Source organism: Sprattus sprattus (genome assembly GCF_963457725.1).
Source record: "Sprattus sprattus genome assembly, chromosome: 2".
In the NCBI taxonomy this organism is placed as follows: Eukaryota; Metazoa; Chordata; class Actinopteri; order Clupeiformes; family Clupeidae; genus Sprattus; species Sprattus sprattus.
The window spans coordinates 34,324,283-34,352,270 of record NC_137921.1 but is presented as its reverse complement, the minus strand read 5'-3'; the positions used below and the strand labels follow the sequence as shown (position 1 = coordinate 34,352,270).

The following is a 27,988-nucleotide window of genomic DNA, read 5'->3' as shown; positions in this document are numbered from 1 at the left end:
CTGCCCGCTGTGTTGGTGCAGTCGCCTCCATCGCACACGCCAGGGTTGGTGGCACATTCGTCAATGTCTGAAACCAAAAAACAAAACATAGTGTCTCTGATTAGCATTTTAGAGTGAATAAGAGAATAACTGGAACAAATAGGGAGCATTTTTTATCCAGTGAGTCGAAACTGCTGTGGGCAACTTTTTTTTGTGTCAGTTTGATGTAAACATGGCAGATTTTGGCATTTTTGTGTTAATAAGGACTGGAGTTGAAACAAGGACAGATGAATTTGGACGCTCTCCTGGACCTGTCCGAACCGTGAAATCACTACACTGACAGAGACTGAGGGTTGTTAACTTAAATTACACAGGCACTTTCTGACGCTGGGTTGCTCCCTTTCAAACAAAGCTGTATGGATGGGTTTGGTCGTTCCACAATTAGCCGCATCCGTCAGGCGGCATTTCCGAGGATTACGCGAGGCGAGCCACGCCACGCTGTGGCTTTTAAGAGCACCAGGTGGAAAGTGTACCACCCCCCCACTCCCACCCCCCTCGTCTCACTCTCTCACTAGCAGCACGCTAGCACTTCATCTAAGTGCAGCCCAGCGGCTGTCTGCCCAAACTAGACGTGCGCGTCAGCAGTAAAGAGGGCAACTTGGCATGGCGAGGTGAAAAAGCACCCAACCCTCCCCCCGCTCTACCTGTATGACGTCGAGCCTTGAATCAATGTCCAGCTGGGTGAATTTTTTAATGACGTGTTATGCTTATTTATGCACCCATGCAATTACATGTGCCCAGTGAAATTATACAGCATAGGGGCTCCATAAGACGCAGTGTGTAAATCAAGATTTGTGGTGTGTGGTTGCTGGGCCATTCCTCTCCCGGTGTGATGATCGGCTTGAGGAGTTAGTATTGGTTATGATGTGCCCGGTGGGGACTAGAAAGGGTGTGTAGCCCCTTGCTGACTGTTGTCCAACTGCTGTAACCCAAAAGCCCAATATTCTCACCCACTGGAGTCATAAAACTACAGGAAAATAAATGTGGTGTCAGCATTCCATGTGCACAGACCCAGACTTGACACACAGCAGATGTGCAACTCTATTTGGAGGGAAATGACTGCCATATAGATTAATGGCCACTGTTTGCTCATGCGAGTGTGTGTGTGTGCGTGTGTGGGTGTGGTGAGTGTTAAAACTACAGGGAGGTCTTTGTATGTTACACAAAAGCTATCACAGCCTCTTCGCCTCCCACCTGCAAATCCTCCTTTGTTTGACTGCGAACAGCTGGTCTTGAGCCAGAGCGCTATATTTATGTTAAGAAGATGGGAGAATCTTTCATTTATTTTAAAGACGAGGCAAGAACAGGCTGGGCAACATAAGGACATGAGACATGTTAAAAGCACATGAAGCTGTGCCGGCGTGATGTATAGACCACGGGAGTAGAGTAGAACAGGAGTGTAGCATGTTCGCTCGTGCTCTTTGACAATGCCTTATCCAGATAAATCTATGACCTTTGAGTGAGGGGAGTGGGAGATTACCCTGCATCCCGAGGAAATAAAACCAGTTTTTGTAACTACTGTTCTAATCGCCCCTCCATACACCTTTTCACATACACACACACACAAACATATTCACCTTCTCACACAAACACACCATCACACACACAAACACACCATCACACACACAAACATGTGTACACACACACAAAGCACTGACAATGGTCCATCATCTGGCCCCAGGCCCAACCCACTTCAGTCTACAATTGTCCCTTTAATTACCTACCCTCCACCCCGACCCACACCCTCTCCTTCAAGCTTTGAAGACCACAGGGCACCCCTTCAGCTATGTCTGTCCGACGAGCTTTTGGTTTACTGTCAGTCCTTTTTCCATTTGAAAGTGGGGGCAGGGGGTGTGAAGGAGAGGGAAAACTGACCCTACACCTGACTGTATCATTAGGCCTGCCACATACAGCACTCTCACCCCATTGGAACTTGTGAGTATAGTGTGTTTATGTTTGTGTGTGTGTGTGTGTGTGTGTTTGAGTGTGTGTGTTTGTGTGTGTGTGGTGGGTGTTTGTGTTTGTGTGTGTATCTGACAGCTGAGTCTACACACGCAGACAACAGCCTCTGTTTCAGCTGTACTCTCCACTCACTCACCAGCTCATCATTGAGAGGCCGGCAGTGCTCATGAGTTAATGACACAAGGGGGCTTGTCTGTGTGTGTGTGTGTGTGTGTGTGTGTGTGTGTGTGTTTGGGGGGTTGGTAGGGGGTGAAGTGGCACCCTGGGGCTTTACAGTCATTAAGGGCAGCACTGTCAGCAGTACTCATCTGGGCTGACGACTGCCCTCGGGGCCTAGGAGTTTCCAATGGATGAAACCAAATGGGGGAAATAGGAGGTTGGAAACTCCTAAAACAAAAAACACCTTGGAGTCTAAGGTTCAATACACGTGATTAGCACATGCCGCGAGAACTCTCCATTAACTTTCACTGGGGGAAGGCCAGGCTAATTGTATTTTCTCAGTTTGACTTGATTAAGACCGTCTCTGGGCTCTTGAGTTCATAAAGCACCCAAGGAGAATGATTACGCAGACAGCACAAGTAAGGCGATAACTCGCCTTATATCTGTCCATGTCTGCAGAAAACACTGTGACTGGAGCACATGACTGATCAACACCTACTTTAGCTGGAGAGCCCTGAGCTTCCCCCCACCTCGACCCCCCATTCATCCCCCCCCCCCCCCCCCCCACCACCAGCTTCCTCTAAGCCTTCCTTCCCAAGAGACAAGGCCCTGGTCCAAAACTTACAAGCTCAGCTTCGCTGTGTGTGCCTGCTTGTTTTCATTCTGCATTGTTTAAATTCCACCCAATCAACACAAAGTAATGTGACCCACTGCAGAGATTAGGTCCAGAATCTGAAAAACATCAGGCCCTGACCGCCGGACCTCTTGTACAAGGGACTTTCTGCACGTGCCAGTTAAAGAAGCCAGAGGATATTGGGTATTCAGCTATTCAAAACACAGATAGGATGTCATTGTTGGCTCTGCACGCGGTGCAATGAACCCCTCCTTGCCTCGAGTGAGCGCTCAAAGAAATCCTGGTTTTCCCCCAGATAGGTCAACGGTTGATCACCCAAGACGAACTTTAGACCTGTAACTTTCCTGACCGAATGGGGCAGATAACTCAGATAACTCATTTTAAACAAAGGTGTGGAACCATCAGGTGAATGAAGAACAGCTTTCAGCAGTGCCACATAGTTTGTGGTTGATTCGTATCCAAATAATTAGTTGTCACGGCCAAGAAGTGGCAATTTGTACTCTGGGCCAGTACTACTGTGTAGTATAGTACTGTGTAGTAAAGTACTGTGTAGTACATTACTATGTAGTATAGTACTGTGTAGTACAGTAATGTGTAGTACAGTACTACAGGTAGCTGTATGCTAAAGCTAATTACACCAAGACTTTCTGCCATGTTTATTTCTGAAAGGGAATCTCAGTCTTGGTTTACACATCCCAGTGACTTACCTTCACACTTTTGGTTGGTCTCACTCTGGCGGTGGCCTGCCGGGCATTTGCACTCATAGGAGCCCACGGTGTTAATGCAGTTTCCTCCGGCACACAACCCTGGGATGGCCTGGCACTCATCCACATCTAATAGAGAGAGACAGAGAGAGAGAGGGAGAGAGATAGATAGAGAGAGAGAGAGAGACAGACAGACAGACAGACAGACAAACAGACAGACAGACAGAGAGACAGACAGACAGACAGACAAAGAGAGAGACAGACAGTGAGAGAGAGAGAGAGACAGACAGACAGACAGAGAGAGAGACAGACAGAGAGAGAGAGAGACAGAGAGACAGAGAGAGAGAGACAGAGAGAGAGAGAGAGAGAGAGAGAGACAGACAGACAGACAGAGAGAGAGATGAGATGAGATGAGACAATAAGTATATAGACCTGCCAAGATAAATGAGATACTGTCATAGTAATGCTGGACAAATAGCATTGGAAACAGCTGTAGAGAAACTGTAGAGAATGATGGAGATCGTTTGGTAAGCTTGTCTCAAAGACAAAGCTACACCCATCCCAAGGGACATTACGGGGTGTAAAATAAAACTACCCTGTCCAGATTGATGATGACAAGGGGCAAGGTCTCCGACATTTTGGCTCACATTTGGCCTCTTCAGCATATAAGCCACATGCAAATAAAAAAGCAGTACGTCCATCTCACAAGACTGGTCCTCAAAGACAAGTCATTGAATTGGTAATACATTAACTCAGTGCTCTGTGAGGCGTTGGGTTGAAAAGTTCTCGTAAACTCCAGTGGATGACAACGTCTTTCCTGTTGTTTCAAGAAGAAAGAAGAACATTTATCACCTCCTCTTTGTGTGTCTTCACACATTTACACTTCATTAGTGCCTGGATGTGCCACTGCAATAGCATTTCCCTTATGTGCCTTTGGCAGACTTGACTAGTTCATGTCCAGTCAGTCACGACTCCTGCCCAGTACTTCATGGTCTGCATTCGCTAATAAGGCGATAGAGGGACTCCTTAAAAACAGTGGGTTCTGTACAGAAACGGAGTAAGAACATGGCGGGACTTATTTTTCATTTGGCGGTCAAAGCGCTCTACACCAGGCTCTGTGGCCTTGCTGGCAATCCTCCCCATTCTCTCCACTTCAGCCCATGTAATAGATGTGAGCTCATGCTGTTATGCGTCGGGGTGTCATGCAAAACACGCTTTCGTTGGGAGGAATCTATTACTCTGCTGCTGGTACCTGACTGCCCTCTTTGTTTCTCTCGTCTGACAGGGGGACAGTTGGCATGTGTCAGCAGTTGTTCTAAGCCAAATCTCCACAACCCTCGGTCTGGTTCTAATCAGCCTAACAGTTCACTGTTAGACTTTTCTTCGAAAAGAAAGAAAAAAAAAAAAACAAGAAAAAAACAACATGGCAAAAACAGGCCCTTGCTTTTTAGATGTGCAGAAGCCTTGGAGCCAAGAACATTTCAAAATGCCCAGCGTTACAATTTTCAGACCCCTCGTACGCTTTGGTCTGCCTCCAGCCAATCCTCTGGCGGGGGTTTTGCTCTTGTCTTGGAAGGTTTGGGGTATGCCAGCGCATACCATTATCTGTGGGGTTACTGAGAGGAAACATATGAGCCCTCCGGTCTGCCTCAGAAACATCTTTCTGATGGAGCATTAGCTTTCAGATGGGAAACTGATGGAATGAAAGTTCACTGCCTCGACGGCCATTCTGATCATCCATCAGGAACCCAAAACTACTGTTGCGGTCAGTGGAACTATGGGGGTGTCAGCGTGTACGAAACATGCTCAGAGGGCATAGGGAGGAAACCAGGTCTCCCCACACAACTACAGGCTAAGCTATCAGTGTAGTAAATATGTCTTTCAACTGTCTTCTCTCTGTCTTCTCTCTCAGAATCCTCCCAATAACCCCAGCAAGACTGAAGCTTTGCTGATGTCCATTAAAAAAAAGGACACCAGGACAATATGGGCAAGGCCAAGAATTTGGGATATCTGCACATCCCCTAGAAATAACATTCTCCTCTTCAGGATTGCACAGGTCAGCCCCAGACACTGACAGCCATTATCTCCTATTTAAACCCTATAACGTGGGAAAGCAGCGGGATTTCCACATTGCTAAGTGGTGACGAGCTCCATTTACCTAAGAGAGGCCACGACGACATTCACATGCGTGCCATATATTGATACTGTCTTTACTGCTTAGTCTGGCAAGCCATTAGGGAGCCTTGTGCAAATGTGTGAGCCAGACAATGGGGAGAGAAAGGCTCATATTTGCACAGACACGGGTCCGTGGATGGAATGTTGACGCAGGCGAGGTGAAGCTCAGTTCATGTGGCCCCCGGGGGACTTTGATGTGGTCCCTGCCCGCGTTTAGCTAGTAGCAGAGAGGGGCGGCTTATTTCAGGAGAGGTTCAGGAGGAGTGGGGGTCCCGTTTTGGGGTGGGGGGGGTCACTCTTACTCACCCTGACATGCTCCACTGCGGATATTGGGGATGAAGCCTCGACGACAGGGGTGAGGGGAGGCTGGGCACATTTCGCACGGGTGACCCCAGGCGCGACCAATGGTGGCACAGCAGAGGGTCTTGGTACACACAATACCGCTCAGCTGACCCTGGCACATCTGGTTGTTGACCTGCGTGAAGCAGGGGCCGGTCCGGTAGTCTGTGGGAAAGACAGGAGAGAACGAGGGAGACAGAGGGGACATGAGGTAGGAGGTAGGAGGTGAGAGAGAAAGAGAGTGAAAGAGAAACGAATAAGAAGAGACAGAATCACAGAAGCAATGAGAGGCATGGGAAAATTCTCAATTCACTACTCATTTACCGTTTAGATTTACTGTCATGTATAAAATAATTGGACAAACCCCCACTATAATTTACGTGCCTCAAATCGCCCCAGCAGGACACAGAGGGAGAGTTCCTGTTGCTTTTACTTTTTGTGATCACATTCCTTCGCTGTTTGCTGATATGCATTCCAAGTTTGAACTTTGGTCTGGATATGCTCGGACAGTGGATTTACTTCTTGTCTGTCTAATAGGATAACTCTATAATCTGAGCCTGTTTGCAGGTCGCCATCGATAACAACCTTTCCCATGAAGCACCCTCTACTTTCTGGTTCTCCTTACCGAGCCGTACTCATTCCTCAAGTCGAACACACTGTAGTGGAAGTATCATCACTATTTTGACAGAACGAGAATGCATGTGGAAACAAAAATAATGGGACATAGTGTCTCTAGCAGGTTCTACCTCAGTGACCACCTTGCTGTTCTATTTGTCCGTAAATATGACTAAATCTTGTTAAGCGCACTTCACAAATCAAAAACAATGACCTCATGCTGAGGCCATTCAAGCAATAGAAGAGCCAGTCAATCACACATAATACAACTCAGAGCGCTAATGGCGTCCGGCTGTGTGATTGAAGTCTAATTAACTGCAATAGCGCTGCCAAGTGCAATATAGCTTTATTAATATGGACTACCTCAGACTGCATGCCTGGCCAACTCAGCAATGAAATACTGCCATGGGAAACGATTTGCACGCCCTGGCCTGAAGGAGATGAACAGCCATGTCTTTCATGTAGTGGTGTTTTATTATTACTTCGTGGGAATGAGAGGTAGATTACACCCATCCCAGAAGAAAAAAAAAACACCAAGAGAAAGAAAGTAGGTCAGACAAGTACAGAATGCAGAGGGGATGACGCCCCCGGTCCTTCTCCCTGTTACAGTCCCCCTTTCCACTCCTCTCCTCCGTGCACCCCTGACCTGACAATTCTTTGTGGACAATTTGAGCTGTGGAATGCGAGTCCCCTCCAAGCCTCGGCAACCTGCAGCATACATCCTATACACATCTGGGATTGATTCATCACGTCTGTTCGGGGCCGAGGAGAAGGAGAGACCTCAAGCCCAGATGTGTCCATCACGGTCCCAATGTCTGATTTGCGGCAGTCCTTTTTATTCCTCAATACTGCTGCTCCCTTCACACTCTCAGTGATTCCATTCATACAAGCTAAGACAATCTTGTAGACTGTCAGACAGGTCATTATTTGTCATCCATAATATCTTAAATGGGGTGATTTCTTTCGGAACCACAACAGTTGAGCAACATAAACTCAACCATAATCAGGGCAAATCACTTTTCTCTTCTTTTCTCCCCCTCCCTCTCTCTCTTCATTTTTCACCTTAATTGCTGATATGAGCTTGGCCTGGAGGCGGGCGGAGGAAGTCGTTCATGCGAAAGGAATCGCTGAGAAAGCTCTGCTGCAGGAGAGCTTTTTTGGGAGTCGCTCCAGCCTGCCCCCATCAGCCCCCTTTGATGTGCGGAGGAACCCTGCAACTCTAGCATCGGACCGAAGCCGCGGCCAAATCATTCAGGCTTGCAGACTTGCTCTATCCCGGAGAGCCAAGTTCAGCAAGGACCGTCTGTGTGCACGCCGGAGGGAAAACACACCACCGCACCGCACAAGAGGGGCCAAACAAAAGACTGGAGCCATCACAGATCACTTTTAATGTACTGAATAACACATCGCATATAGAGCTAGGGCCCCTTGGTTTGGAAGGTGACAGGCAACTGCCCGATAATGGCACTCACAAATAGAAAAGACTGGGCTGTGAAGGATGTGACTTACCCATTTCAGGGTTGGTCTCAACACGTTGGGCATTCATGTGCTGTTACATTATAACTAATGTATTGGACTTATTTCAGCTGACCGCTCAGCAAAGATAAGCAGCTCTGTGGTCTTCTAGCCACTGAACTTCTTGTGAGAAAATAAGAAATGGGATGTCAGGACAAGCAAGTGCTCCCATCAGCAAACCATTTTGTTGTGTAGAAAAAATGTATTGTGCTCTCACACAAGGAAAGTAGGCTAAGTGAGTTGGCAAGTCTTTGTCTGCATGATATCACAGCGGCCAAACGCGCTGTGTTGTTATTGTGAAGACTGTTTTCCAAGAAAACGATGAAAAATCAGCACAATGATAGAGTGAGGCTAATCTTGTCTGGAATGCTCTTCCTTTGAGGAAACGAACCAGAACCGAGATGAATTATCAGCGGGGGGAGAGGGTGAGCCTCACCCATATTTATTCTATAGTCAATGATGGGGAAAACCACTCTGCTGCGAGCCAAACTATAAGCGATAAATCAGATTTGCAATAAGCATTAAGAAACACAGATGAAATATGTAATCTCAGTGATTCAAGCACCTTGTTAAAAAAGGTCAAAGTGCTCTCCTGACTGCAAGGGCAAAATATTAGACACCCTGGCTTTCCTGTCAAGAGGTTTGATATTTCCTGAATGGAAAAGCTCAGAGCTCTTTGTGACCTACAGTCATTTCAGAGAGCAGTTACAGTAAGCACCCCTCTCCCCACCGCCCCATCCATCTGTCGTCCAGCCGGTCCTCACATGCTCCTCCAGGCCCAGGGCCAACCATTCTTGCATCCTTTTCAACGGCTCTGCGTTTTGCATCAACGGAACGGTGTCCAATGAAGAGGCCTTGCTGACGAACACTTTCACAGCGCCATGCAAATGCTAATCATCCTGTTTACTGCTTCCGACAAGTTTGCTTTGGTACATTTAGAGTCGCGGAAATGCATGGAAATGCAATGGGTCCGATAATACACTGAGTCACGTGCCGAGTTGGCACCGGAGACCTTTGCCTGCTAAATTAATAGGCAACTTTTCCTCAGCTGGAAACCACTGAAGACAATTATGCAGAGCACACATGTCTGCTCAGAAAATGAACTTAACAGTCCTGCAGAGCGCACACTGTATTTTTAACCCTTTATGTTTGCTACAGTATGTTGTATGGAAAGCAGACCAAATATCAGTACTCCCCGTGCTTTTCACTTTCTCTCCATTTTCTTTACTTCATTAAAATGACAAACTTCAGTTTCACTTCTAAATATACTTAATGGCAAATGTACCAAAACACATTCAAACTGTACCTTTAGAGAACAAATCATGATGTCGCTGCTATTTAAATCTATACTCAACATGTCAGAATTGGACAATCACACGATGGATAAATCCCCCAAACAGGATGAGCTGCTCGGAGAATTGGAGGACGGCTGAGAAAAAGCACAAACGTCTCTCTGCCAATCCCACCCTTCCAACAGAGAATTCATTTTCACAGAATGAGACCGAAATAGCAGCATTCCCCTATTTCCATCACCTCAGTGTGGCAATTGTTGCCAGAGCTCTCACGCATGACTTTGTTACTACTAACCCGGAAAATTGGATTGGCCAGCGTTTGCTGGATCTTCGAGCCATTCCTTGTTCACGAGACATGAGACAGTGGACACATAGACCTAACTCTTAGCTTTTTTTCTCCATAGCCTCTTTACCCCAGTTGATGCCGTAAGGGTTTGCGACTGTCTCCGGAGTCATGTTATGTGCTGCGCTAACACACTCCTGACACTTAAGAGCTCTTGGACCTCAGTGCTGGATGCAGCAGTTTTCTTCCCTAGAGGTTAAACTAAACAAAGACCCAACTGAGGTGCCTGTGCTTTATGAGTCACGGGCCCTCTCACTGAGTGATGCCTCTTTATGATGTTTAACACCAGCCATTCTCCTTGTTGCACAAATGCAGCGTATAGCATTGTGGGGATCACTGGAGAGGCATTTTTATTGCTTTCACTAGACAAGGGGGGCAGGGAGGTAAATCCACCAATGTCCCCCCCATCCACTCCGCCCCCCAACCCCCTGTCCTGAGCTGTGTTTCTTGGGCACTGGAGAGGGAACAGGAAGGGGGGGGGGGTAGAGGCTGGGGGTTGGAGAGGCTGGTGGGGTCTGGTGGCCAGTGCAGACCCAGCTCTTAGCACGGAGACCAGACTGTTTGTGCTAGCCTGGGCCTGACTCTGTGTACACAGCTGCGGAGTCCATTTTTACCCTCCCGGCCACCCCGCCTTTGCCTACGCCCCGCTCTCCACTCCGCTCGCTGCTCTGCTTCACTCCCAGAGCTCCACTCCTCATCAGGAAATGTCCGCAGCTCTACAAAGAAACGTTCCTCTGTCATTCTGAGGGAGTTTTATTTATTGCCAGATGTCTCCAAGTCCCTCTCCCCCAGCGGTGTTGTGTTTTCGAAGAAAACAAGCCCAGAGTTGCATGGGGTGTGTGCATGAGGGGGGACTCGGAGAGAGTGGGTGGTGGAGCAGATTTTGAAGAGCAGGAGAGATGAGGGTTAGGTAAGGGAAAGGGGTCAAACCTTCTTGTTTGCTCTCTCTTAACCTCCAACTCTCTTTCCCTCCTCTCTCTTGTTCTCTCTCACTCTCTCTCTCCCTCTTGAGGCCTAATCTCAACCCAGGCCTGTTGAAAGGTCTGCTTATTCTCACACATTCAGCCCCAGTGTCCAGTTTCTCAGCCAGGCACTTTACCCCTGTCAGAGTATTTCATTTTAAACTGATTGCACTGCTGCGAGCGCAAAGAGGAGAGAAATACCATCTGCATGATTGGTTCTATAAAAACATTACAAATGAAAGTATGGAGTTTTGGACCGCATCGTGTCCTAACGCTATTGCCAACATCCCAGTGTTAGTCGCCTGTGTGCAAATACACACTATAGGTCAGTATTGCACAATAAGCAGACTCCATATAGCATAATCAAGACAAATAAAGGGTAATAAGAAGGAATAAGTCTTACCTCTTTCGCACTGTGGACCAGTGAAACCATAGACGCAAGCACATCTGTTGGGGCCGATGCATCGCCCTCCGTTCTGACAGCCAGTCTCACAGACAGCTGTGATCAGAGCAGAAAAGGATTTGAGAAAAAAAAATTACTTAAAAAAGCTCTAAAATTAACCTTTTCTACATTTACTATCCTTTGTTAGCATCTAACAGTTCAGTTATTCGGACAGCTCACGTTCTAAAATGCTAAAGCTGCTAGCCAAAGCATTCACGAAGGGATTTCATGGGGTGCCCTTCATCATAAGTGTCTAAGTACGACCTGGAAGGACTCCTCTGTGCAAGCAGGCCAAAGTATCCGTAAGCATTCTAGATGGCCTCATTTTTCATATGAGCAAAGTCTGGGGCTGTTCACTGACATCTCCCCTCTCACAAGCAGCATCTGCTGAGAACGAGTGATGACTGAGCTAAGCGTGTGTGTGTGTATATATGTGTGTGTGTGTATGTGTGTGTGTGTGTGTGTGTGTGTGTGTGTGTGTGTGTGTGTGTGTGTGTGTGTGTGGTAGGAGTTGGGGGGGAGTACTTACGCTGTCCACAGTGCATGCCTGTGAAGCCCTTCTGACATGAACAGGAATCCTCTTGGCAGCTGCCTCCGTTCATACACCTGACATTGCAGGACTGCACTGTGGGGAGACGGACAGGTTCAGCGCTACACATAGACAGAACAAGCTACACACACACCCACACACACACACATGCTCACCTAGATACAATGCACATTGCACACACACTCACACACGTACACCTTCTCACCTAGATATAATACACATTGCAGACACACACACACTAGCACAACACATGTACTAGCACAGGAGGCCAACCACATGTGTCCTTTAGCCAAGAATGTTTCCTGTCTGGTGAGATTTAGAACAACCCTAAACCACACACACACACACACACACACACACACACACACACACACACACACACACACACACACACACACACACACACACACACACACACTCACGCGTACGCGTACACACACACACACACACACACACACACACACACACACACACACACACACACACACACACACACACACACACACACACACACACACACACACTACAAACCCAATGCCACCCCAAATGCCACCCCCATTCCAACTCCATCTGCCAAAACCACCCACAATCTCACTCCTAATGTGTGTCTATGGTGAGGCTTTTCCACGCTCTTAAATGCTCGCTTCATAAGTGATCTAATTACACCTGGCAGAAACTCAGTCAGAAGAGCCAGATTGCTGGATAGGGTTGAAATGACGCCCAGGACCTTGGAATACTCTCCATTCACCGCGTCTTAAATCTTTTTCAACATGCAAGTGGAATTATAGATTGGTGAGGGGATGTGACTAGACTTGCTGGAAGTTCATCCTCCAGTCCGTGTTCTGTGCAACTGTGTGTACTTCTCATTCTGTGAGTAACTGTAAATTACCCTTATCTATCTGTTCCAGGAAACCATCGGTTTAAGGGACTATTTTGCCCGTTTCTGATTGCCTGTGTGTTCACAGCGTACCATCAGTTAAAGGCTTGTTTTCTAGTGCCTAGTTTAGGGCACCGAGCCATAGAACATACAAAGTTGGGGGAAAGGTTCTCTTTGGCCAACAGAGGACTAAAACATCATATTTCTTTGATGGACTTCACCCCTGTCTTTCGCTTAAATTGTATCAAATGTTCATCAAAGGAAATTAAATCTGCTGTAGATTAATGACATTTTCCATTTTCCATTTTTCTTCTCGAAAAAATGTTGGGTCTCTAAAAGCAAACGAACGAGAGGGAGAGAGAGAGAGTTTGGCAGGACATTAAACATGGCTCTTTCTCTGCATGTTTAGTTTTGTGTTTCAGCCTGCTTTTTCGGTGAGAGTGTGTTTTCTCTTCGATGGACGGAAGAGCGATGATCTCACTGGCTAGACCCGCTGACAGCTCCGCTGCAGGAGGGGAAACGGTTCAGCTCCCTGACCTGCACTGCACAACGCAGCGCCACACGTGCAGAAAAAAAGGACACACTTTAAAAAAAGAAAGAAAGAAAGATAGAAAGAAGAAGAGATGGGGGTCTCTCTTGCTGGCTCGCAGCAGCCACAATGAACCCACTGTGTGTGTGTGTGTGTGTGTGTGTGTGGCAGTCACATCTGTCTGCTTTTATGGCAGAGCAGGAAACATACGTGTGCCTGAGAACACAGAACCCTCTTTATGGGCCCTGTGCTGTGAGGCATACCTCAGCCACAAGAGCCATGACATGCCACCATCCTACTCTGTGGACAGGGACCTCATGTGCTGATATACTATGAGTCATACTCTTTAACTGTAATTTGATACTTTGTACAACCAGATGTTAATTCATTTTTTTCCCATGTTCAAAGCCAGATACGAGGACAAGGCCTCCCTTGATGGTACTGGTGACGTATATGGTTTTACCACAGCACTGTTATAGTTATCCTGTTTTAAGGCTAACCTTTTTATCGCAGTTTCAGTGTTTGGTCCTGCCTCGGAGAAAATTAGTATATTGGCAGCAGACCCAGAGCCTCGTTGCATTGCTCGAAAGCTACACCATCATTTGTACGCACAGACAAGTTACTCTGTGCCAATGTTATGCAGGTTACTTTGCCCGCTCCCTTTGCACTCTTCTTCCCTCCAGCAACCCAATCTGAGCGCTGTCTGTCTGTCTCCCCACATCTGTTTCAGCCGAGGGAGCGCATGCCCATGGCAGGCAGGCCGTAATTATGGTGAAGCAGGAGCAAGAGGGCTTGGGTCTCTGTTTTCCCTTAAGGTACCACCGCTATGCTATGGGGCTTAAATTATGACAGCCACTGAGCCGCTTATGATTTATAGAGTAATTACAGATTTGTAGCAAGGCCATAAACATTGTAGCGTTCCGTGCGACCGCTGAAGTTGACATGGTGGATGCTAAAATGCTATTATTAATCTGCGTGACTGGTCCTCCAGGGGTTGTCGAGGCAAGTAAAAGTCCAGCGGACCCAACAGTAAATTGATGCACAGTAAATTGTTTGGAGCTCCTTAGGAATCCAAAGATTGGGTCACGAAATGATCTGTGGATGTGACACTACCTGCCTCTCTGACTTCACCTGGGAGGCATGCAAGGAGCTTTAACCCACCTCTCGTGGAGGCAGGGAGAGTTAAAAAAAAAATCATAGCACTACAGGGACCGATTCGAAAACAAGAAACATTCCTTCCCCCAAGCAAAGGCATCGCGTTCCAGACAAACAAAAATCAATCCAACTTTCCATTTCTCCAGGTACTGTGAAGCCAGTTTTGTAAAAAGCAGGCCACTAAGTGAGATGCCTGGGGAGGAGATCTCTCAGAGAGACCCGCCAACTGTCCACTATAAAAACACAGAGAAAGTAAGTGTGGCCATCAGTTTTCTATAGCTTTGGCAAGAACCTCTCAGAGGGAAGATGGCTCACAGCATTCCTAGCATTTAGGCACAGGCAACGATGTTGGAGGAAACCTGGGGAATAAACAGCTTCTTTGACTTCCAGGGTTTAGGAGATGCTTTCTTCGGCACATTAAAGCTGGCGTCAAGGCCCAATAGGATGTCCAAACAGTCAGGAGATGCAGGATCATGCTCAACACTTCCAGGTCAAGCAAAGAGGTTTTGGATTCTTTCTTTCTTTCTTTCTCTCTCTACCATAATTCTTTTGTTCTCCCTTGAAGACTGACAGCGCAGGCTGAGCCCAGCGGGGAGAACACCATACCTGCGCAGACTGCCCATTAAGCCATAAACTAAACAGCAGGCCTCAGGGGCCAGGCAGGCCAAGCCCTCGACCAAAGGAAATGTACAACATGAACAACCAGTGGCCATGAGCAACCTCTTCTGATTTAGTGTTCCCTTAACTGCAGCGCAAATGGCAAAGCAGACTCGGCACCATAGATCTGTGTCATGACCTCGCCTTCCGGGGAGCGTGGACTACAAGACGCCAGCAACATGTTTCTGGGTCAGTAAGGTTTTCAAAAAAACATGACTGAATAGCTGAATGCAACATTTGATTGTTTATAGGCTATGTGTACTGTGTACCCTCTCACCCAGGTTATGTTTTTTATGACTGCAATGTAATGTATCAAGACTGCAATAATATATGAATTATACATTGATTTTGTACATGTTGTGATGTGTTGCATCTTGCAAACAGCCACAGAGTGGGCTTTATGTGGGCTCACCTCCACCACCTCCAGCACCTGCCCCACAGCTGGGAGCGAGGTGTCCGCTGGAACAGGTGCACATGTTGGGCCTGGAGCAGAAGCCGTCGCCACAGGAGTTCCTGCAGATGGCTGGAAACAGTGAGGTGGAGAGTCAGCGCAGGGTCAAAGGAGGAGTGAGGAGTGGCATTAAATATGGCTCTCTCTCTCTCTCTCTCTCTCACAGAGCTGTTTAAGCGGTCTTAAAGGAAGGGAAGGGTTATTCAGGGGTCCTTTAAAGAGGTCATCCTTCAGAATCATAAAAGGTTGGGCTAAATGATCATTAAAAGGACACGCCTGCCATACGGGCATTAAGTGGTGCCATAAAAAAATGTTGTATGCATCTAAAGATTGAGCTTGATTTGATACCATTCTGTCATTCACACAATGATTTCAGAAATACTTGAAATACAAAAAACTTATAACCAACGTATTTTGGCACAGATTTCTTTACATTTACACCGTAACTGAGAAAGTTGAACAAGATACAGATCTTAACTGTTCAATTGTCCAACTCGTTTACACTGAACACAGGGCATAATGTATGTTAATGATGTCTGACTTCCTCTCTCACTCTCAAAGCGGCTGCATGCTACAGCGTTGGGGGTTAACGGTTGCGCAAAATTTACTCGGTGCAGTTCATGCTCCCAAAGGTTGCGCGTGTTGTCATGAGCCTGCCATTTGCCTGGCAGATAGAAAGCTGTTTCCCTAACAGACAAGTCTGAAGCTTGAAGTTCTTTTCAAACCTTTGCTTGGGTAGCACTGTTAAACTGAGCAGACATGCAGACTACATTTGAGTAATCTCATCTCGTAACATTCGTTTTCTAAAAACAATCACATAGTATTGCATGTTTTACTGTGATAGAAAATACGTTAGCTTAATGCTAACGTATATGGAAAATCCTATAGACACCGCGCTAGGTATTAGCATCAAGTAATTCACGTTAATGTTTTTGTATGAGCCTGACATTTGCTCTGCAGATAGATAACAGGTTCCCTAACAGAAAGTCTGAAGCTTGAAGTTATTTTCAAACCTTTACTTGGGAAGCACTGTAAAACTGAGTAGACATGCAGAATATTTTAGTAACCTCATCTCGTATCATTCGTTGATAGAATGCAGGCTGCGAGGCTCGCGTAAGGGCTTACGTAAAAAATGACGCAAGTCTAGAAAAAGGGGCCGACGCACGCAAGACGTAAGAAGTCGCGCAAGGGTCGCGCAAGGGGCTTGCGCGGCCTCTTGCGCTTGCGCTTACGCTTACGTAAGGAAGCATGAATCAGCCTTCACTCTCCTTTCTCACAGTCATTAAGGGGGGGGGGGGGGGGATACTTACGGACAATGCACTGGTTTCCTCCAGGGAGGGTTTTCCACCCAGGGCAACAATAGGAATGAAACCGTGAGCCACACACATTGGGCCTAATAGAAAAAGGCAGAAAAAACAAACACGGTCAATGCCGAGAGGCCAAATATCTTTTACACAGATCCTTTTCATAAGCAAACATGGGCACAGGGTTATTACGGATCTCATAAAGCCTGGCCTCTTAATGCTGCTTTTCATGTAAATATTGCTAATGTTGATCTGAGGCCTCCAAGGACAACACACACACACAAAAAAGATACCCCGTTTGTTTTTATATTGCTATGTTTCTAATCCCTCGGGATGGATATGGAATTCCTTACTAAACCCTTTATCCACAGTTTTTTGTCTTTGAATCAGCCCTTCTCAGCTCCCTCTAGGTGGAGATGGTTCAGTAAAGAAGGAGGATGGCCTAAACCCTCCCCACCCCCTGCCACATGTGAGAGTCATCACCGCCTGGAGGTTTATGTCCCTGCACTTCACCTGTGTTTCCCAGCATCACTTCCAAATGGCCTCTGGTTTAAGAATAACACGGCTGTCCTGGAATTTCTTGGCAGCCCCCGAGACATGTTCGGAAAATCGAATGTAATTCGGATTAGCTGTCTTGGTTTAGTGGTCCATGTCTCTGTGAGTTTAGTGGTCCATGTCATGTGCTCTTCTCTTCTCCTCAATGCTGTTTTTCTCATTTCACCTCCAGCTCCACATGAGCATATGATGCTTGACAACAATCTTGAGCATGAAATGCGATACTCAAACATCGCCTTTAAAACTACAGAAGACTTTATTTCCATCACCGCCTGCTTATGCCCAGTCAATCAACCAGCCAAGGACTACAGGGGTGTCTAGTTGCCCGGTCCACGACAGGGAATGATTTCAGAAGAAAACTAATTCAGAAAATGTTACCAGTTACTGTCACCTGGGATGGGACAGCTGTGCATTGCATCTTATGACAGACTCCTAAACCACATAACCAGATGCTTGTCACTCCAGAGGTGGAAAAATGCAAGATGGAGGGAGGGGGAAGAAGAGTGGGAGGAGAGTGCGGTGGTGGGTGTAAGGAGATAGACGAGAGAGTTAGGTACAGGAAAAGGCAAACTGGTGGGAAATAGACAAGAATCAGTGGGAGGGAAAGAAAACAAGTTTAGTTTAGGTTGAGGGGAGGGGAGGGGCGAGGAGGAGCAGGAGGGAAGAGGGGAGAACAAAAGAGTGGAAACGAGACCAGAGCATCATGGAGCGCGAGCAACAAGTGTCGAAAGCCCGCAGAGGCCAGCTCTTTTTTTTCTCTCACACAGAGAGAGTGAACAAGCAAGCAAACTAGTGGGATTGAAAAATGAGAGCCTGAAACAAGAGAATGATTTAGCAACACAACTTTGTGTGCTGGGGCTAAAAAGAGTAGATTAATGGGCTTCTAAAAGACCGCTCTTCACGGGCAGTCCTCCCTTATGATCCCCACATTGAAATCTGGATGCATTCGTGCTCTCTGGGTTTCTGGGATGACCTCGTGTTGAGCCTGTTTTTTTGATGCCTCCTCTGTCCTTGGGATTTGACTGCTGTCCTTATGAGTGGGCCCGGATTAATTTGATGGATGGGATTTCTCTTTAAATTGAAACTCAAGTGCAGCTCTTCGTGTGTCCATTTAAAAAGGGATGAGTTCAGTTTTATCATGACACTTTGATGTTAAGTCTTGAGGGTCAAATTCCTTTAGATAATACAGGAAAGAGTGTGTCACAAGAGAGGAACAGATGTCAAAAAAGTCTAGAGTCAAGGTAAACACACGAAAATACACCAGAATTTACAACTGACAGGCCTAGTGTCACCTTTAGGTTTGCGAACCAATACAAAAGTTATACAACTTGTCAAAATGTGGAACATCAATGAAGGCGAATGACTGATCTCTATCAAAATCGAGGGCCTTTGAGGATATCACACACCATAGTTAAAACGCCTTAACCTGCTTCATTTCTGTAGACAGAAAATGTCAGGACCTTAGTGAAACCTTAGGGGAAAAAATTAGGAGGATCTTCTGAAGCTTTGATCAAACCCTCGGTGGAGTGAAAAAGACTAGCGACTAGCGAAAAACCATTCATCAATGAGAAGACGCTTCTTCTAGAAGGCTTCATTCTCTGACTCTGCTACCGCTGTTTGGGATCAAGGGTCACCTCTCCGGCATCTGACCCTAGTTAGTGAATTTTTTTGGACCGAGTTCAGCCTACCGAACAGCCCACTGTTTTATCAAGGGTGACGTTAATAGGATAAGGTGGTTTAAGTCTCCAAATCTCCTCAAGCCTCTTTTATATCCAACTTGGCCAGTTTCTACCCTCTGACTGCCTTGAACTCTGAGCTCATAGTTGTCTAGACGGGTCTTTCAGCCCCCGCCTCTCTCTTTTGAGGGAGTGGGAGTTGGAAAGGGGGGTCTACCTTGTGATCCAGGCTATAGTTTGGGCCCCAGTAGGATTGTCTTGTCTCTCTGCCAAGATTTTTTTATTGGGCACACAAGATTTATGGATCAACTTATGATTAACAAGAAAACGAAATGTGTCGTAAAACATCAAACATAAATTGTGCATTCAGATAAACAATGGATTTCTCCGTCTTGGACACACTGGAGCCTTTATTTGCGTTCTCGCACAGACAGACCAAATGCTACAAAAATCGGAGCTCTTTTGGTTTCACAATATACATTTAGCCCCTGACATATAAAAAGACAAAGACCTGGCAATCCTTACATCCTAAATGCTTATTTCAGATTTCTCAGCCTTTCGCATTTCCAATGGAAATACTAGCCGGTGGATGTTCATGGAGATTCAGCCTGCCGGGACCTTTGGTCTATAAGTCTGATAGGGGGAACAGAGACCGCTGGGGAGCCCCTGGAGATCCCCGTCTAGCTACGTGGAGAGGAGCTGACACCGCTTTGGAAGAAACTTGAGTGGCTGAATCTGATCCTCCGCTCTGACGATTGGCGCCCAGCGAGCAAACCGTCCAAATCTCCCCTGAGCTCACCGCTGACCCTCGGAGCCAGATCCAACAACCCACATTATTCTGCACCACAGTTGTTTTTTTCAAGCTGGGCATGGGTGGACAGGTGCCATGAAACTGATTCTCAGTCAAGGCCCACCAGTTTACAAGAGTCTCCCAGGTTTTCCAGCATAATTTAGAGGCTCCGAAACCACAACACGATCAGATATCTCCAGTGTTTGGGGCCAAATTGCATTGCGCTGTGAGTGCCAATAAATCAGACCAACTCAAAATCACCTACAGCAGAAAAAAGGGTCTTAAAATATCTGGGGAAATCGCATACGGCTGGCCTGTAGTGGAATCGAAAGGCAATGTCCAATTACAGCCACATCTTTCTCCATCATTACACTTGGTCTATACCACAGATATAAACCCAGCCATGTCCACTAAACCGACGACACAAATGTGTGAGCTCCGAACAGAATCTTTGCAGACATTTATGTCAATGTGCCGTTTTCAACAAGGCCATCAAATCTGGCCAACAACCTCAATGTAACAGAATATAAAAAACATCCATGATTTATGCACTGAAATACCATGACAAGGCAACGGTTTGATGAAAACAATCTGTGGACTTGTGCAAGACCTGGATCCCTCTTGGCTGTTCAAGCATTGGCCAAGTTTCTGAACAGCGCATATGCAGCATTATTTCACATTTCGGTGTTGACTGGATGCCATGCAGCAGTGCTCTGCTTTCCAGACAAGATCAGATATTTATCTTCTTAAGTAATACAGCGCAATTGCCCAGACATATAATTTAGCACAGACCGGATGGCTCACAGGTCTAGCGTGTTTGCCAGACTGCTGGATTCCATACTCCATGTATTCAAACACAAGGGCCTATTGAGCTGTTTGCTGTTCCCTAAAACATGTTATCATTCTTGCGCCGCCCGCCTAAGCAGACCGAGTATTCTCGGAGTTAATTAAACTGACTGGCAACTTCTTCCACAGGTCTGTTTGTTTGACCCCATTCAAGCAAATCGGGGGAAATGTTGTTTCTGAAATCACTTTCGTTTGTGTGCCTGCACTTCGTCACCCGGGCCCTCGAATGTGATTAAAACTTTTTTTTTTTTTTTTTCCCTGGCGATACTCCGTCTGTTGCCTCATCACCTGCACTACTTAAACAAATGTCCCTTGTTGGTGCCCCGGGCGAACAGAATACCTCATTTCCTCCAGCAGTGAGGTGGGGGGTGGGGGGTTGGGGTGGGGGGGCGTGAAGCTGGCCCAGATGGAGTCTCAGATTAGAATAACTGATTCTGACATTTAAAACCACACTGGACAAAACGTCCTTTGTTTATCTAAAATTAGATAATATACAGTATGCTTTCGGCACCAATGACAAGCGTTCCCACCCCAGCACGACCCGAGTTTCTCACAAGCAGAATGGATGGTTTTCGCTGGGGCCACAGGAAAGAACTTTTCCCCAACATCAACTGGCCCCTGAGCCCCCCAGACTGACTTCACTGACTTCAGTTTTCTGCAGCAGCTTCATCAAAGTTTCCTTGGAGCGCAGAGCCATCACATAAAACTAGTTCACTGCACTGGCATGCCCAAATGGTCTGCATTCACTTGGTGAGGCATTGCATCATCTGTGTATACAAACGGGTGTCATCGTGTAGTCATTAAAAAATAAACTCACTGCCATTTCCCTCATTTGTAAAAACAATCCTACGCTGTGAATATCCCTAGTATTTCTTTTTAAATTTTCTACGCTAAATTTTTTACGCTGTGGAAAGCATTTCTTCAGCTTGCTTTAAGGCACATGATCTTCTTAAAAGGAACAATGACGTATTCAATGCAGCTCTGTTCCAGGCCTGGTGTGGCACAGGCCCAAACACTGCCAGACGTATTAATAGCATTACAATCTTGGGACTCCCCCTATTCAAGACTGATGGCAAAACCTTGTTTTGTGGTGGCCCTAATCATGGACAAGCCACAACACTTCCATTTAATAAGCCTTCTAATTGCCCCCTTTGAAGGCCTTCGAATGAAAATGTCTCATACCATGGGAATTCACATTTACCTTTATTCATTTAGCAGAAGGCAAGTTGATCCACAGTGACAGTTATTGTAAATACTGCACAATGACAATATAATCACCTAGATTTACAAGGATGTAAACCTCATTTTGCAGTGTAAGTAATCATGCCAGCAATACTAATCACTGTAATATCATCAACTTTGATGTGAAGGCTTCAAATCATAGCTGTACATATTATCCCTGCATTGTGAGCAGTTTGGATAACCTCGGAATTACGTTGACACAGATCAAGGCTGCTGGCTCATGTTTCTATTGATGTTTGCTAGAAAGGTACCACACAGTAGACTCACCCCCTCAGAGTGTCCTGGCCTCTCCTGCGCACGCGGCTCTGAACATCATCAGGTTTTCCAGAGAAGCGGCTGGCCTGGTAGCCCCCATCCCCCTGGCCCGGGCTTAGGCTCTGGCCTTGGCCGTACGCTGCCTGGAGGGAGGCCCAGAAGAGGGCAGCCCATCCCAGCACCAGCCTGGCCCGCTTCCACGCTCCCATTGGCCCCAGTGCTGCGCGTTCGACTTGACTCACTTTTGTCAACGTGCCCTGCTCTGCAGACGCTAGCGCTCAGTTTCTCCGGATGTCACCTTGCCCCACAGATCACCTCGACTGCCCCTGGCAACACGTGGCCGAGTGGACCTGTTCCGTCCCAATGCACTCCAGGTTGGGGGCTGGAATGGGAAAGGAAGAAAAAGTGAAAAGATTTCAGACTTAGTGGCAGGAGGCATTTGGAAGATGTGATGTATCCATGACAACCTCTGCCCAGCAAAACAGACTGGCAGATATGCTACCCTGTCAGTCTGAACACTGAATGAGGATGCACCAAAAAAAAGATTATCATTTTCATTTCAAGACAGTAATATTTTGAACAGTCTTTTTATGTTTGGTGCAGCCAAATTGCGTTTCCCTTACAACATGGGATGTGTGAGCCAACTGTTCATAAAAAAGGGTCCTTTGTTTTTTGTAACCATATTATTCACCAGGGTTTTTGAGGCAAATTAATTCTGAATTACTTACCAGCAAGCATAGTTTTTAAGAGTCTATTCTGACTCCATTAGAACGTATTATACGCTGAAAGGACAGCCATTACCATTTCAATCTTTTTGTTCTCTCATAAAATCTCAGCTTTTAGTCTAAATTATGGGCCCCAAATGATTTATAACCAAGGGCCGCAACGGGTTTCAACTTCAGGGGGGTTAAAAAAAACAGCTTGTTGAGACTGGGTGTTTTCTTTAGAACTAGGACATATTGGTGTCTAGGAGAAAGGCAAGAAAAATATCTGAAACTGTCTGACTGGAGATGAATGAGAAAGCACAGGCGGTGGCAGTCTACCACCCACTATGGGTTAAGATAAACACAGAGTCGCCCATATATATTCTCACAATGCTGTCAGATCTTCAACTTGAGCAGTAAAGTTTCTAAAAGAGCTTATTTTCCATGTTTGATTTTGCTTTTGAATTTGTTAGAAACAAATGATTAGTGACTGATTAATAATTCATTGACATATGAAATGCAGCTAGAAGAATAAAAACTACGAAATCATATTCGCCATAATGAAAAAAGTGATACTGTAGCCTATAGGAGGAATCAATGTGGGCGGGTCTAATTGAGAGACCGAACAAAGAAAATGCCTGATCAATTACCTCCGCGTGCCGGTGGCATTTAGTGTCGCATTCAAGAGTACATTTTTTTCTTGTCAACAAGTGTGCCGTGGCCAGGACACAATTGTGTGAAACAATTTAATCTGCATACACATTTTTGAAAGAAGCAGAGCGTGCCACATTCTGATGCTAAAAGTTAGATATTCGATATCTCACGAGTAACGGTTCAGGGGAAATATCTATAGAACTTTTCTACTGTCCTCTTTCAGAGAACGGTCCGCGACTGCTATAGGTGAACACAGAAATATTAACGTGTAGGCTACTGCAGCCTCAAATGGTTTATATAATAAATGATGCGCTTAACAATGCATTAGACATTGTGAAAATCAGAAAGCTTGACACCTAAAGAAGTCAATTATCTTCACTCAAGATTGTTTCACTTCCTATGATCACCTAACGATTCGCTTCGACGATGAAGACGACGGGAAAAGCCGGCAGTTGAACGTAGCAAAAAAAAGTTCACTAGACTGCGCTACACTTCATTTCATTCGGCCGTGTTTCTTGTGCATTGTTGCAGTAACAGTCATTTTCGTAACCACTACAAATGTCACGATTCGTGCGAAATATCATTTAACATTGTGCATGTCAACCTTTTGAAAGAAATCAATAATCAAAGTATTAGCACAATACCTTTCAACGATTGGAGTGGCCTGAGGTAGACAAGCCGAGCGTCCTTTTTTGTAATGGGATATGTGGCCCAGAATGGGAAATTGAACTATAGCCTTGAGAGAAAAAGAGAAAAGTTAGTGAATGACTCTGATTGGGAGAGGGGAGGTGCTTTTTTTAAGACACCGAGAAAGGGGGGTTTCTAACGGACTGCAGGACAAACCCACTACATTCCACATGCCTTGTCTATTATGTAGGGGGACAAAAATCTAACTTGTGAAATTCTCTACGTCTACATATGCACTAGAATGTCTCTTAGGATACATCTTCTTTTGTCTGTTAGAAATTGAAGGGGATAACAACACTGGCTAGTTTTTTTTAATGTTAATTGTAAAACCTCATAATGTAAATGCATTACTTAAATGTATGAGGGGAGGGTGTTCATTTCGAAATGCCTGCTTTCGTCATTCTATTTACCACTATTTGCTCACATGATAATGATTATCTGCTCAAAAAGTAGACACATTTAAAAAGTGATTTACACTCACACATACATTGTTCTGCTTACTGTCTCCAGATATCATTTATTGTACATGTGTTGATCATGAGGTATGTCTGAACAAAAGAATGCTGAACATACCACAATTGACAGACGACACATCTGCTTGCAAAACGTCACTGTACGAATCCAGGACATTTCCCTGCTCTCCTCCCCCACACGCCCTTCCCCAAAGCCCCCTGTTTGAGGAGAGTAGCCATTTGTGGAGTAAATTGCAGGAGCAGCTGAGAACATCCCAAATGTTAGTACCTACCCTGTTGAGGACCAGTCAACAGGTTTTGTAAACACAGAAAAAGCATCATTAGTTCTAAAAATATCCTCCATCTCATCCTTGGTCGTGGATTACTTGCACTTCATGACCACTTTCATGGCAGACATCGAAGTCTACACGAATTGTAAAATGTATTTCCTCACAGGGGTCATTACTGTCATTGTTAAGACCTTAAATAACACTTATGCTCCTTCTACTTCTAAACAAAACAACATAGTTTGCATGTCATGGTCATCTCCTACAGTACCCCATCCAGATGTGATGGGGTCATGGAGATGATTAGGTATCTGTTTCTGAAGCCTCCAGGGACACTCAAGGGAATTTATGGAGCACAGGATGGGGGCAAGGTTTTTGGCTGCACTGTACTACCCTACCCTTCCCAATCCTGTCACCCCCCCCCCCCCCCCCCCCCCCCCCCCCCACACACACACCCCCAAAAAAGACTTTTGTTCATCCTCCTTCCCCCCTAAGCAGAACCACATTTTCAACAGGAGTCTGGGAAAAGCTCTCCATGTCATCTCACCATTACCTTGGCTGAGGACGCTGAGGTACAGTGCCTGTCCCCTCAGATGCTGGGACATTACCGTGACCAGGCCCCCAGTGAAGGGACAGATTTCCATCCCAGTCTCTGCCAGTTCCCACACAAGTCATTTGTGCACAGGTAAGTCACACTTCCTTTCATACAAACAGATGATAAGATACCAATCTGATTTCATTCAAATCAGATGTCTCCATCTTTAATCTTTAATCATTTAAAGTCATTTTGATAGCGATTCACATTGATAAATGGCGGGTTTGTTTGTTGTTACATCCTTACCGCCTGAAGACACCAATCGCACATGTGCGTGACGTGCAGAGAGCTGAACTGGGCCGTCAGCCCTGTTGACTTGTGTTGAAACTGGGATCCCTCCCAGCGCTCTTTGTGTATGGAGGATGACAAGTCATACAGAAAGCAGATGAGAATACAGTTGGGGCCCACATGGGCCTGGCCTTTTTTAGACCTCCTAGCCAACCTCCCCCCTCTTACCCTGGGTGTCACCTTTGATTCTCTGTGTTGTGCACTGGAGAGCAGATTCTTGATCTTCTGCCCAGTCTGCTCAGCGCGCTATAAGTATGTTTGGACCACCTTGGGGCCTCCAAGCACAGATGATGAGCATGCACGTCCACATTAGCAGAGTCTCCTTCAGATGCCTCAGCTCAGCTCAGCTCACCGGCAGCAAGCCATAGCAGGAAAAAAAAGACATTAGTTGTCAAACATGGAGGGCAGATGATGTCTGATGTCTGTCCACAGGCTGTTTATTACCCAATCACACACAGTCGCTTACCCAGATCCAGGTTAAGGCAAGTCTGTATGTATGAGAGAAAACAGAGTGGTTAAACATGTGAAGCGTAATGGCCTAGTTTCACAGTCAACCTTTCAAACTGTAGACTTTCAATCTATAATGGATCACTTTTAAATGTGATAGGGGCCAAATCATGCTTTTTTTGTTCATGTTTATTCTGGCTCATTGTGACCAAGTTGTAAAGTCAGATGTATATAGATTCTTATTATAGTTTGATAGTTTGACTTTCACACTCTCAGTGTGCCAGTGGTGCTATGCAAAGGTTACTCTGAAATGTGATCGTGATCGCTATCAGTTTTTGACTGTTGTTCTTTCAATCTCCTGTAGCTCTCCATCAGTATTCATGTGAGAGTTTTGATCAGTGGTTTACAGAGTAATACATCCAAGCTAACCCACTGACATACACTCTTTCTCTGTAGTCTCTAGATCTGAGACACTCTGGAAACCTTGGCTGGTACAGTCCCCTCCCCCCCCCCCCCCCCCCCCCCCCGCCAAAAAAAAAGCATATGGTCTGTGTTCAAATATGTGTTTATGAAATCATCAGTGATGAAAAGTGAGTTGGAAATGGAAAAAGTAATGTGTTCCTAGTGAAGGCTTTGTTTCTCACATGCATCCTAAGTGTCAAGGAAAGATTCCTAAAAATGCTGCACTAGTTCTTTTTTCACAGGGCCTGAGAGCTCACTCATACAGTATATAAACAAACGGCCATGTTTTGGAGAACGGTTGACTTGTGGTGTGTGAGGCAGCGAGGTGTGGCTGTGGTTAGGTTTTGGAAGTGTCATCATCGAGACAGTGTGGTGAGGACTGTGGGGTCTGGCTGGAATTTGACTTCGGAACCCTGTGGTCTGGTGGTTTATGGCCTACAGAGGATTAAATAAGGACCTTCCCAATGGGGCGGAAAGAAGAACGCCAGCAGATCAGCCATTTTTAAAAGTGTCTCTCTCTCTCGCTCTCTCTCTCTCTCTCTCTCTCTCTGAGTCATTTCGAATGTGGTACAAGAAATCCTCTGCCCCAAGGGGTCAAGAGCTGGAGAGCATTAGCTCACCACCAGGACTGATGATTCCCTGTGGATGGCCTTATGACCAGTTTGGGGGGGGGGGGGGGGCAGGGGGTCATGTAGTGGAAAAATTTAGGAAGTGGTTTCAACAGGCCCATTTCTCACTTTTTGTGAAACTGTCCCATTTTTTGCGCCTCCTCCACCTCCTCCTGAATGTTGGTCGCTGTTAAAGCCTGAGGTGGGGGGGGGGGGGTCTTTTGGTGGCCCTCTCTGACATCACCACAGGCATAGCTGTACTTAAGCTCCCAGAGCCCTTATCAAGAGTCCACGACTCGTCAGTGTTTACTCCCCTAAACACATTTACCTCACCTAAACCCGCCGCTCTCCTCCTCACCCAGCTGCTTGGATGGGGTGATGCAGCAATCGAAGAATGCAGCACATCAAAGGCCACATCGGGGGACAAAAGGAGAGCTCGCACTCGGGCTACGAGCCTGTGTCATCTCATAATAAAACACGGTAAACACACTGATCCACTTATGTTCGCAGGAGACAGCCTCACATGTCTCGAGATCCGGTCGGAAAGCATCGGGGAGGAAACAAACACGTGAGATCCGCCGAGCTCTCTCTCTCTCTCTCTCTCTGATAGGACGCTTTTGTGTGTTGCCTCTCGTGCATGCTTTACTGCCTCCTAAAAACATACAGAGAGGGTGAGATAGAGAGCGAGAATGAGAGAGAGAGAGAGAGAAAGCAAGAAAGCTGAATATGTTTTTTT

The 27,988-nt window shown here is 46.1% G+C and overlaps 1 protein-coding gene across 1 annotated transcript in view; it reads right to left on the bottom strand.

The window, feature by feature from the left end:
* fbn2b (fibrillin 2b) overlaps nt 1–24,114 on the bottom strand; it is a gene marked incomplete at its 3' end in the record, with an annotated part of 56,926 nt that extends 32,812 nt beyond the window's left edge. Inside the window, exons 1-9 of the mRNA XM_080860750.1 lie at nt 24,071–24,114; nt 22,081–22,450; nt 16,711–16,793; nt 15,371–15,472; nt 11,711–11,806; nt 11,143–11,238; nt 5,980–6,177; nt 3,502–3,627; nt 1–67 (exon numbers count right to left, since the gene is read on the bottom strand). The exon at nt 1–67 is cut by the window's left edge and continues 59 nt beyond it. Coding sequence (XP_080716876.1) covers nt 1–67; nt 3,502–3,627; nt 5,980–6,177; nt 11,143–11,238; nt 11,711–11,806; nt 15,371–15,472; nt 16,711–16,793; nt 22,081–22,277 — 965 coding nt within the window. The 5' untranslated portion in view covers nt 22,278–22,450; nt 24,071–24,114. The remainder of the gene's footprint in view (nt 68–3,501; nt 3,628–5,979; nt 6,178–11,142; nt 11,239–11,710; nt 11,807–15,370; nt 15,473–16,710; nt 16,794–22,080; nt 22,451–24,070) is intronic.
* Nucleotides 24,115–27,988: the final 3,874 nt, after the last annotated feature.